This window comes from Micropterus dolomieu, linkage group LG10 (genome assembly GCF_021292245.1).
Source record: "Micropterus dolomieu isolate WLL.071019.BEF.003 ecotype Adirondacks linkage group LG10, ASM2129224v1, whole genome shotgun sequence".
Taxonomy (NCBI): domain Eukaryota; kingdom Metazoa; phylum Chordata; class Actinopteri; order Centrarchiformes; family Centrarchidae; genus Micropterus; species Micropterus dolomieu.
In genome coordinates, this window is record NC_060159.1 from 22427697 (window position 1) to 22439927 (window position 12231).

The 12231-nt window shown below is 36.0% G+C and overlaps 2 protein-coding genes and 1 long non-coding RNA gene across 3 annotated transcripts in view; 1 reads left to right on the top strand and 2 right to left on the bottom strand.

The window, feature by feature from the left end:
• LOC123977532 (exostosin-1) overlaps nt 1-12231 on the top strand; it is a 263944-nt gene that overhangs the window by 151372 nt on the left and 100341 nt on the right. The gene's annotated exons all lie outside the window — the stretch shown is intronic.
• Nucleotides 3846-12231, bottom strand: part of LOC123977535 (pleurocidin-like peptide WF3) — a 9514-nt gene continuing 1128 nt past the window's right edge. Inside the window, exons 3-4 of the mRNA XM_046060289.1 lie at nt 4206-4224; nt 3846-4066 (exon numbers count right to left, since the gene is read on the bottom strand). Coding sequence (XP_045916245.1) covers nt 3973-4066; nt 4206-4224 — 113 coding nt within the window. The 3' untranslated portion in view covers nt 3846-3972. The remainder of the gene's footprint in view (nt 4067-4205; nt 4225-12231) is intronic.
• On the bottom strand, nt 10000-11277 carry LOC123977536. The gene is made up of 4 exons (XR_006826699.1): nt 11031-11277; nt 10793-10893; nt 10258-10276; nt 10000-10161 (listed from the first exon to the last, which is right to left on the bottom strand). It is a non-coding gene; the product is annotated as an uncharacterized LOC123977536 (long non-coding RNA).

The following is a 12231-nucleotide window of genomic DNA, read 5'->3' on the forward strand; positions in this document are numbered from 1 at the left end:
GAAAGTCTCATTACAGAGATACAGATGCTGATCTAATATTAGCAAAGAAACTGAAGTCATCCCACTCATTATCAACCAATTGTCAGTGTCTTAGACCAGGATTCCAAAAGAGATGGCACATTTCTGTTATCAGATCGGAAGAGCGTCGTGATTTAATGCCCATTTGAGTTCTGTGTACAAGTTACATTGCAGCATTTCTAGGCTCTGCATTCAGGGATGCAAGGTTGAAGGAGATTAGTGATTGATGGATGTAGGACTGATATGAAACAACATAACAAAACGCTTATGTGCGTCTGAAGATACAGGGCTACTACAACATGTTTTCTAATTGGAAGGTCCATATGTAGTTTTCAGTTCTGACTTTTAGGGCGGGTTCACACCTGAAGGCCCAGTTCCTGAATCAAACTAGTGCGAGGATGATATATTATTTCAGTTTTCCTACTGGACCAATGTGTTCACAAAGGCAAAAACTGAAATGGTGCAAATAAAAGCTATGTTGTGGAAATGTGGTTGAATTATTGGTCATACAATCTGCTCGTGAAAATCCTACCTGGATATCATCATGTAGCATCCTCAGGTTATCATTGGTATTGGTCAGCACATAGGCTATCAGCCGACATCAGAGGGTCACGCATATGAATGTCTTGTAGGTGGTATTAAATCATTCACTAATGCAAGCATTTCGAGGAAGAACCTCTGCATCAGACGTCTTATCACAGATCATACCACGACTTGTTTGCATTTGTCTAGCAAAGTGGACCAGTGAAGTTATTATTGTATTTTATTTTAATTTTTAATATGTATATATATTTTTTTTAACAAAAACACACATAGGCTTTGATTACTTTACGCTTTAATTACTTGTTTAATGAAATGTATGGTGTTGATTGTTCTGACGTAGTTTGTATGTTGCTTTGGCAATATTGTTGTTACACATTCATGCCAATAAAGCTAATTTGAATTGAATTGAAAAGGTATTGCAAACATGCAAAAAAAAAAAACGTTAACCCATGCAAAAGACCTATCATAAAAGCAGCTTCTGTTTACAGAATCCATATGTAACTAAATAATGCATATATATCCCTAAAGTTTAATATCAAAAGGTGACAACCATTGATCAACATTAAATATTAAATGTTATAATAATTAGCCTATTACTTTTATTTCATATTACTTATTTGTTGTAATAGTATTTATTCTATCTCTTTCATATTTTGATTGTAATTTTTCTATTCATACTAAAAATGAAGATCAAGTTAGCGTTTGCCCTTCTGCTCCACGGGCAGTTTCTGTACACGTACAGTAGTACATTAGATGAAGAAGGCAGACACAAGTAGATTATTTTTTTCTTTACATAAACCAGAATACTTAATCTTAATGTGTTTATCAACACAGTCAAATAAAGACAGCAGAGGAATTTTTAGTTTTTATAATGCATATTTTATTAATTAATTCCCAATTGTCCAAAATTAATAAAGTATTACAGGGGCAGTTAATTTATTTCAGCATTGACCCAAAACATTTCAAAATCAATACAAAATCAAAAAGGTCAACACGACAAAAAAAGCATTTCTTTTCATCTTAAACATTGCTTTAAATGGCTCCTTCAGGTGAACCCTCACAGATTCATGAAGTCTAGTCAAAAGCTGCCTGCTCTTGTCTGTCTAGCTCTTGCTGCTCTCTCATGCCGTGTCTCCCGGTGACAATCCTGGTGGAGGGAGAAAGAATTGAGAGGATTTAGCCCATATACATTTAATAAAGGGGCTATGTGTAGCCAAGTTATATGCATTTTAATATCTTTTGTAGTAATTTAAGTGTATGTAGGAATAGTAACAGTAGTAGAAGCAGATGTTCTTACCCATGGATCATCCTCCCGACTGAATAAAACAGACAAAAGAAGAAAACAGTTACATTAAGTCTTAACTCACGCTTCATGTATTTTATAAAAGTCTTTACAGCAGAGTACAGTCAACAACAGTCAAACATGGTTTTCTGCAGTGCTTGGACATGGAAATTTTTTAATATCATACACATACTAAATACATTGTGCTGTATAATTCAATATATAAATCAGTAATCTGTATGATAACAACAACTGGTGGTGATAAAAATATTTAAAAAATGTGGAAGTGCAGAAGTGCATAATGTAATATAATTAAATATGTTAAGTACATATAAAAATTTCAAATAAGAAAATATTTTCCTCTCATATAAGTTAAGAACTTGGATGTTTTTAATTAATTAATAATTCATAATCCTCTTTGAAGTAATTGTAATCAATGATCTCAGTAATGGCTGCCTTGTGTTTAGGTGTGCCAGGTCAAGCACCATCTTATTGTGAATAGTGACAGGTCTTTATATTATTAGTTACACCTGTGCATTTCTAGCTCAGTCATGTCAAAATGTCTGCTGTGAAAAGAGAATTCATGATTAGTACCATTGGCAATTCCGTTGAAAATGTGGTGAATAAAACCCTCCCCAGGTTCAGCCATGAGGACGACCAGCGACAAGACAAGAAAGAGCGTGATGCACTTCATCCTGAAAAACAAGAACCAAATGACTTTCCAGAGTCAATGACTTTTAAAAACGAAGTGTACAGTTATTTTTCTTTACTGGTTATGCAAGCTTGAAAGACACATTATATATACTGTAGCAAATTTGATTGATCTCTTACTGTTTTGCTTATACTGTTAGTGAATGAGGATTAAAAATTTTGTCCTTACTTATTTTTGATTCAGTGAAGAGTCAAAAGGTTGCTGTCAAACAAACCAAGCGAGCGGTGTGACATAGACCTGTGTGTGGTAGCAGATACATGTCTTTTTTATACCAATGGACACATTTCTCATTGTGTACATAGTGTTTTGCAATATAGGAAGGTAAAACACAGCATTTTGCAATGCAGTGTTAAAATGCTGATCTGATCTAAACAAGGAACGTGGCAGGTGCATGTCAGTGTTCTGAAAAATCAAGGGGAAGTTAGTAATTATAGTTAGAGCTCGCTAATTTGGTATGCTCACCAACAGGGTCATCAATCGCAGCAGCAGTTGGGGCCTTGACCTCCCTTCATCTCACAAGTTCATTTAGCCGCTATGTTGTCAGGGGTCTCCTGTCTTGGTATCTTCTAATGTCTATTATGAACACTGTTGAGTTGCATCATACTGGGTTTAGGCTTTGAAACTACCCATGGTTTAAAGTTTCTAGCACATCATGCTAATGTTTTAAGCTTTACCCAGACCTCCAGGATTTACAGCTATGAGGAAGCTTGTAAATATCCGTAAGTGAAGCTATTGCAAACTCTAGCTACATAAGTGTAGAGCTGTGCACATTATTATTTAGGATTTGTCAGGCACCGTTATACTCTCAAATACATGTGACTGTAATGATACAAGGCTGAAGTTGTTTTCTTAGTCCCCGTATCATGAATATCCTTTTAAAATGTATCAACAAATCATATGACATGTCAGCTGAATCTTCTCTGGCTGACACGTTTGAAAATGAGAACCCTGCAGCAGCTCTATTTATTGTCACTTATTTACTTTGTTGTATATTTATTACTAATATTACAATTTATCAGTTAGTAATTTTAATATTCTATAGTAGCATTAATAGTAATAGTGGTAATAGTACAAGTTGGTACCCGTGGATGACCTGGCCAGTATTTTGATTTTTAGAGTGACTTCAGAAATGGGTCATATTTTTGTCACATCTCAGATTTATCAGATGTGATTATAACTAATAATACTATTACAAAATGTTTGATCATATTATATTTAATATGAAATAAGAGTTAAAAGTAAAACTTGTTTTGCCACCATTAAATATCTTTTTCAAATAAGACACAGTGAAACACTCCAATGCAAATTTATTCCCAAACAATTTCAATCAGTTAGCTGCAGTGCAATATATATATTAAGTGGTGAACAAGAAGCATTTCTTTTCATTCAAAGCATCCTTCGCAGTGGCCCCTTTAGTCTAGGAAAAACCAGGCCGCCCTGAGTTGTAATCGGTTGAACGTTTGTCCAGCTGCTCTTCCTGCTCTTGGACACCGTGGTCCCCACCCATAATCCTGGTGAATGTAGAGAAGATTTGACACAACAAGGGTCATTTATAGTAAGTATAAACCAACTTACACTAATATTTATTGAAATGTTAGTTGTTTAGTTGTAGTAAAAACAAGGAACAATGGTAGTAGCACATGTCCTTACCCATGGAGTATCTTGCTGACTAAATAAAACAAACAAAAGAAAAAAATACATTAAATTTAAACTCACACATGTGTATGTCTATACTGTATATATCTATCACACGTCAATCAATACATTGTCATAATATTATTCTTTGTAGTACAGGACAGACACATTATTATGTAAGATGTGTTTTCTTGTGCGATTCAGCATCCCTACAGCTTCAGATTGTAATGCACTTTTGTAAATAAGGACAGCTGTACACGTGCATTTGTCATTTGGTGCAAAATGATCAAAAACAAAAACTCTCCAACTTTGCTAACATGGCCAAACATCAAGCAAGTGCGACAACACAAGACATAACAATATTAATTTGTAGTCCAACACAAAGACTGCCAGTTCGCCATCTGTCTTGCAGCCTTTTATTTCATGAAGCTCTCCCCAATGGCTGGCAGCCTCTTGCTTGGTCACTCTCTTTTTCTCTTCTTAGCTTCCTCCGTGAATGTCCACTTCTATCTATTCACCTCTGCCATTAGCTAACATTATGTCTATAGAGGCTGCTGAGCCCGGTTATACAAAGACCACATACAGAAACATTACCGATGTCCTAGTATCTAGTAAGTTTCAACTCGAGATTTATAGCTAGCGGCTAAACCTCTGTTTGTGAAACCTATGGCTGATTTCGACAACACTGCTAACACAGCCAAACATCAAGCAAGGGCAACAACACAAGACATTGCAAGCCAGCTAATAAAGTTATTACTGATTAGTAAGTACTGATGAGTAAAAGTCAGTGCATTGGATTTTTGTTTGTTCACTCTCTCTTTTTCTCTTCCTTGCTTCCTCAGACAACGTACATTCTATACTTTTTGCCTTTTCTCAGAGCTTGCTAGCTAAAGATTTTTCTTGATGTGTTGTGGTGCCATAAAGCATTACACTGTTAGATAGAAAACCTGCCCGGGATTTCAATCTTACATATTGTCATAGCAAGCTTCCCTGGCCCAGAGCGGAAGTGATGCCATTCATACTCTTAAAAGTTAGTGTACAATTGATTATTTTGAAGCAGTTATTTTAAGAAAAAGCAACATTGTGTAGTCTTTTTAATTTAATATGAATGCATTGTATGTTCAAGATGATAAACATTGATATTGTGTCATGCATACTTAAGTAAGTAGTGTTGAAATGGTGCAGATACATTCAACATGTGCGCAATATTTTTACAGGCTGAGGCTGGTTTTATTCAATGTTTTGGACAACTTATCCCGTGACCAAAACAAACAAAGCATTAGTCCATCTATCAGTACTTTTTGACTTCTCTGCCTCGTTTGTGGCTCTCAGCCCAAAGCCCAATGGTTTCTACTGAAGAATTCTTTAAAAAGTGTCACACATATATTTGCGTGAGTATAGCAAAGAACAGGAGTATACAGTGTTTTTGGTGGTGACAATTTTCAGCAGCGAATTAACATACTTGATATATTGATGCTCAAGTGAATATTCACAGGAATGGTGTATGTGGGATTTGCTCAAAATAATGAAGGAACATGTTATCAACATGTTATCAACATGTTAATGGTATGTATGTATGTATGCGCGAGGGGAGTATTTATGTATGCATGCAAGGTGAGTATGTATTTATGTGCGAGCTTAAGTTTGTATGTGTGCGCCAGTGTCTGCCAAATGAGTAAATGGACTATCAACGATCAACTACAAATGGTCAAAAACTTTCCTCTTCCTACTAAATGTAAATGTAACAGTGATAATAAAAGGGGAAATGGCTTATGATTGAAGGACTAGTCAGCTTTTTGCAGATTCCATTTTTGGACACTTTTATCCACCAAATATTTTTTTATGGAACTAGTCTTGAGTGGTATTTGAACCTGGAACCTACTGCATGAAAAATTACTGCCATTGCACCACCTAGCCACATGAGTGAGCAGAATAAATCCACCTGTAATAAATCTTCAACCATTTTTCTGTCCACAGATGACATTGGCATTTACTGATTTAATTGAGGCCTTTATCAGCTCCCAAACTGTGAGTGGCAGATTCTCCTCCCCCAGTACAGTGGGCTGTCATGGGGGTTTAAGTTGCTTTTTCTGGAACTGTAAATGCACTATTTTTCTCTTCTCAGGGTTAACAAACTTAGAGTTGCCAGTAAACCCGCTTTCTGGACTACACCTGCGTCGAGCGTCTTCGCCACAGAAGCAGCGGCCTGTCAGCCGCAGCTCCTGTGGAGCTGAGAGGCTGACAGACAGCGTGACCTGTTAATATTATTAGGTCGCCATACAAGAGTACATCTTAGGTTACATTCATCTGAAAATATAAAGACACTGAACAACATTGCTAATTTGGCAAGCACACAGGGATAAGAATCATAGTTAGATAGCTAACATATTTTCACTTACTTACAAAACAGGCAAGAACTTTATTTGGCAGTCCCTTTTATCCCCCACAAAATAAAATAAAGTTTTCATGTCCCCATAATGCCCAGACCTGCTGGATGAAGAGCAATGACACTGGCACTGAGTGGAAATCAAACCTGGGTCTTCCACACCAAAGGCTCTACTCTAACTCACACATACATACTGACCTCACGAATACATACATACATACTTACGAATGACAATATGTATGTGCAAGCATGCATATGTATGTATGTGCAAGCGAAGTATTCAGTTTTGGCCTAGGTGAGTTCTCATAGTTTTTAACAGTTTTTTTAAAATAAAAAGTGTCAGGTCAGGTCACTGACACAGATGAGTAGCTACTGTATATATACCGTGAACAGCTCCATGGAGAAGCGTTCCAAGAAAGCCTCCTCCAGGTTCAGCCATGAGCACGACTCACCTGAGGCCAATAGGTTACGTTTGTTGAGTTTCCTAGGAAGTGATGAAAGGACAGCATTGTAAGTGGGAGATAAGTGGTGGCGTAGACCCCCTCCTCTGTTCAATGACGGCTTCTCGACCCTGGTGTAGATGGCTTCCTTGACCCCTCTTTCAAACCATCCATCTTCTCTGTCTAAAATGTGCACCTGGTGGTCCTCAAACTCAACAAACGTAACCAATTGGCTTCAGGTGAAGATACCAGCGATGGTCGTTCAGTCTTGGCCACCGGGAGTCCTAACGACTGTAGCGACTGTCGTTACAGCAACCAGGAACACTAACGAACCAGCAGTATCGATGACCCTGGCAAACGACCCCACTGAGGTTAAATAGCTGAGTTTCCCTGCCAGTCAGTCAGAACTGAAGAAGTTCTTTGGATGAGGGACGAAACATCTTCCAGAATCTTCAACCAAGTCCAGTTGCCCTTGACTTTAACCTTCGTTGGGTAACCTTAAAGTGCAGTTTTACGGATGATTGTTCCCATGGAAAAGAAAAGTTGTTAAAGCCTTTTGACATTTTGGTTGTTATAATCATTTATGATCATGCTTTCTATTGTACTCACAAACCCAAGAACTATGCAGAAGATCTTTTTTGTTTTTGTGTTACAAATATACTAATAAAATAACAGGTTAAAAACTCACTTATACATGTACAGTACTACATAAGATACAACATACAAGACAGCAATTGTAGTTGTTAGAAGGCAGACACAAGTAGAAATTATCTACTTGTGTCTTTATTTACATTTATTCATTTAGCTAACGCTTTTATCCAAAGCGACTTACAATTGCTATATATGTCAGAGGTTGCGTGCTTCTGGAGCAACTAGGGGTTAAGTGTCTTGCTCAGGGACACAATGTTGGATGGGTCAAAGTGGGCGATTGAACTTGGGTCTCTCACATCAAAGGCATAGTCTTATCCATTGCTCCACTGCCATCCCCATAAACCAGAATACTCAATGTTAAAATTGTATTTATCAAAACAGTCAAATAAAGACAGCAGAGGAATGTTTAGTTTTTATAATGCATATTTTATTAATTAATTCCCAATTGTCCAAAATTAATCAAGTATCACAGAGGCAGTTAATTTATTTCAGTATTGACCTAAAACATTTCAAAATCAAAAAAAGTATTTCTTTTCATCTTTTCATCTCCCCAGACAGCCACATTAATGTGGCTTCTAAATGCTCCTAAATAGGGTTGGTCGAGTGCGAAGGACAACTTTCCCCAAGCTATTCCCTAATCATAAGTAATTTCCCTGAGTATAACTTAACTAAAAATATCTAAACAACAGGGACCAAATACTTATATTTGTCTTTGGACCCTTATTGCGTTGGTGTTATGTCACACACTACTTTGGACTGGGCGTATTGCATGTCTTGGTGTGTGCACATGATCACTGTTTGACTTCATATCTAGTGGCTTATGTTTAAAATGTTTCTTCTTGGTGGTATGTTTTGTTAACCCACTCAATTAATTGAATAGAAACCTGGGTCTGTCTATTTTGTGTTTAAAAATGAATTAAAGTAAAGTAAATTTATATAGGTGGTGCCACAGTTCACGGTCCTGACTTATAAATCTATTAACTTTTTCGCCCTTTGACTACTGAAACCAAATGCATATGTAATGTTTATACCATTTGTCCTTGAGTTACATTGGTCAGAAACATGGGAGATCCTTGTTCAGGCTTCTTGTGTTTGACAAATATAAGTTTTATTTTCATGATTTCATAGGTCATTTTCATAGGTATTTCCCTGACTGAATGTGTATGCCCCAAAGATAGAGGCCATTACACATTCAGTGATTTCTTTAATACATAACCGATCTGCTTTTATGATGATATTTAGTCACGTGGATCATATTACAGCTCCTGGGGCAGATACAACTGCTGCAAATCTTTGGTCTCTGAGGCCCCCTTATTGTTGACATACCTCGACTACAGTAATGAGTATATTAGTAACTCTAGCTCAAGTTGTAATATACAAATGCAGTTTAAAGTTGCATACATGTGATAAAATATTAAAACAAAGAAATGATAAGCAATATTCACCTGTGTTTGCGAGGCTGTAAACATGTACATGCTAGCCTGTAATAGGCACCTTACAGCCCCAGCTGCAGAATTACACACAATGAAAAAAGCACTATAGACTCCTGAAGCACTATATGCATTTCTATAGTTCTATGTAACTTTCCCAAAAACTGATGAAATGATGTTACCTTTCCTACATACCTATCTTATGTTTCTTGTGTCTGGCTGCTCATGTGTATAGCTTCAGTCCACACAAAAAGTAGGAATAAGCAATGTATCACCTGAATGATATAGATAATTTGTTCTTTAACATATTTTTCAATACTGTTTTGGCTCTACATTTGATGATTTTGTTCAAAAATAAACATCTGAAGTCTTACTTATTGTAGTCAGATCAGATGCCCAGGACAATTCGCAGACATTTAATATTATCAACCCTTTGTGGCTAAGGTTTGGTGTAGACAGGAAGCTAAAAATAAGGATGTTATTTACCATGTTTGGATACAAATGTATATGAAAGTGACAGTTTTATTTTCTGCTTGAATAAGTGAATGTAAATACTACATACACATTACTACAAATTTTGATATGCTGTATTTTAGTATTCCTTTTCAGCATATAGTAACAAAATGCTAAAAAAAACTACCTTAAACAAGATTTGTGACAAATTAAAGAGAGAAAAAATCTACCTAAATATCTCTCATAGGTGTTTAAATGGGTTAAGGCCTTAACACACAATTTACATCCAGTTCAGTGATTAATATTTTGTCTTAAATGAAACAAGGGAGAAATGTTTTGATGTATAACATCAGATTTGCAGACATGCAGATTTATTCCAAATATCCAAGATCAATTCGGTCAATGTATTGATGCAATGAGTCGGTGCTTTTTTATGTTGAAAAGCAAGAAGCATTTATTTTCATCTAAAACAAAGTTTTACAGCGGCTCTTTCAGAAGGACCATCATAGATTCAGAAGGTCTAATCAAAAGCTGCCTGCTCTTGATTAAATGAACGTTTGTCCAGATCTTGTTGCTCTTTCACGCCTTGTTTCTTGAAATAATTGAAAGTCCTGGTGGGTGGAGAGAGAATTGAAAGAATTTAGCTCCAGAACATAACAACACACAGAAATTATTAAAGTCAAGTATTGTCAAGGACAAGTACTTACCGACGGATAAACTTTCCGCCTAAATAAAACAGACAAGAGAAAATCAAAAAAAAAAACAGGTTAAAATAATTATAGTACTATTTATAATTATTATAATTATAATTATATTACTCACATTATGTTGTACCTCACAGAAGGGAAAACTCTTGTATGGAATTATTATTAACACAATTTAAGACCTTATTTACATTCATTAAATTATTGTGTAAACTTGGACATAGTGTTTATCCCATTCTGAACATTGACTACATCAAAACACGTTTGTATATTTAATGAAAAAATCCAAGCTTCTAAAATCTTATCAAATACAGTTTAAAATAAGCAAAATCATGATGATAATGAATAATTAAACCTAAACGTATTAAGGTTCAGGTTAGCTATATGTACACATTACATGCATGCATCAATATCAAATTCCATTTATTTATTTATTCATAAGTCATTATTAATGTTATTGTATGTTCACCTGTGCATTTCCAGTTATGTCCTGTCGAAATGTATGTGAAAAATGGCAATAAATTCTGTGAGTGGTTACCGTGAGAAAGTCCTTTGCAAAGGTGGTGAACAAAACCTCTCCTAGGTTCAGCCATGGGGATGACCAGTGACAAAATAAGAAAGAGCGCAATGCACTTCATCCTGAAAAACCACATCCAAACACACACAGAGTCAGTTACTAGTTTGTAATACCAGTTTCTAATTATAAAATAGACTCTAGCAATTCTCAGCAAATGTGCAACACTTGTGTTGCAGATAAATCAAGATGAGATACTTACATCTTTCCACTGACTGAGGGTGAAAGTCAAAAAGATGTTATTAAGAGAGCCAAGAAAGCAGTATGAGATCTACAGGTCCTGTAACTCTCTGTGTTGGATCACACACATCTCGTTTTATAGCAATCAGTAAATTCCTTACTCATTGTTTGTGCAGTATTTTGCTACATAGAAAGTCTCATTACAGAGATACAGATGCTGATCTAATATTAGCAAAGAAACTGAAGTCATCCCACTCATTATCAACCAATTGTCAGTGTCTTAGACCAGGATTCCAAAAGAGATGGCACATTTCTGTTATCTTTTAAATCACACTGATTTAATGCCCATTTGAGTTCTGTGTACAAGTTACATTGCAGCATTTCTAGGCTCTGCATTCAGGGATGCAAGGTTGAAGGAGATTAGTGATTGATGGATGTAGGACTGATATGAAACAACATAACAAAACGCTTATGTGCGTCTGAAGATACAGGGCTACTACAACATGTTTTCTAATTGGAAGGTCCATATGTAGTTTTCAGTTCTGACTTTTAGGGCGGGTTCACACCTGAAGGCCCAGTTCCTGAATCAAACTAGTGCGAGGATGATATATTATTTCAGTTTTCCTACTGGACCAATGTGTTCACAAAGGCAAAAACTGAAATGGTGCAAATAAAAGCTATGTTGTGGAAATGTGGTTGAATTATTGGTCATACAATCTGCTCGTGAAAATCCTACCTGGATATCATCATGTAGCATCCTCAGGTTATCATTGGTATTGGTCAGCACATAGGCTATCAGCCGACATCAGAGGGTCACGCATATGAATGTCTTGTAGGTGGTATTAAATCATTCACTAATGCAAGCATTTCGAGGAAGAACCTCTGCATCAGACGTCTTATCACAGATCATACCACGACTTGTTTGCATTTGTCTAGCAAAGTGGACCAGTGAAGTTATTATTGTATTTTATTTTAATTTTTAATATGTATATATATTTTTTTTAACAAAAACACACATAGGCTTTGATTACTTTACGCTTTAATTACTTGTTTAATGAAATGTATGGTGTTGATTGTTCTGACGTAGTTTGTATGTTGCTTTGGCAATATTGTTGTTACACATTCATGCCAATAAAGCTAATTTGAATTGAATTGAAAAGGTATTGCAAACATGCAAAAAAAAAAAACGTTAACCCATGCAAAAGACCTATCATAAAAGCAGC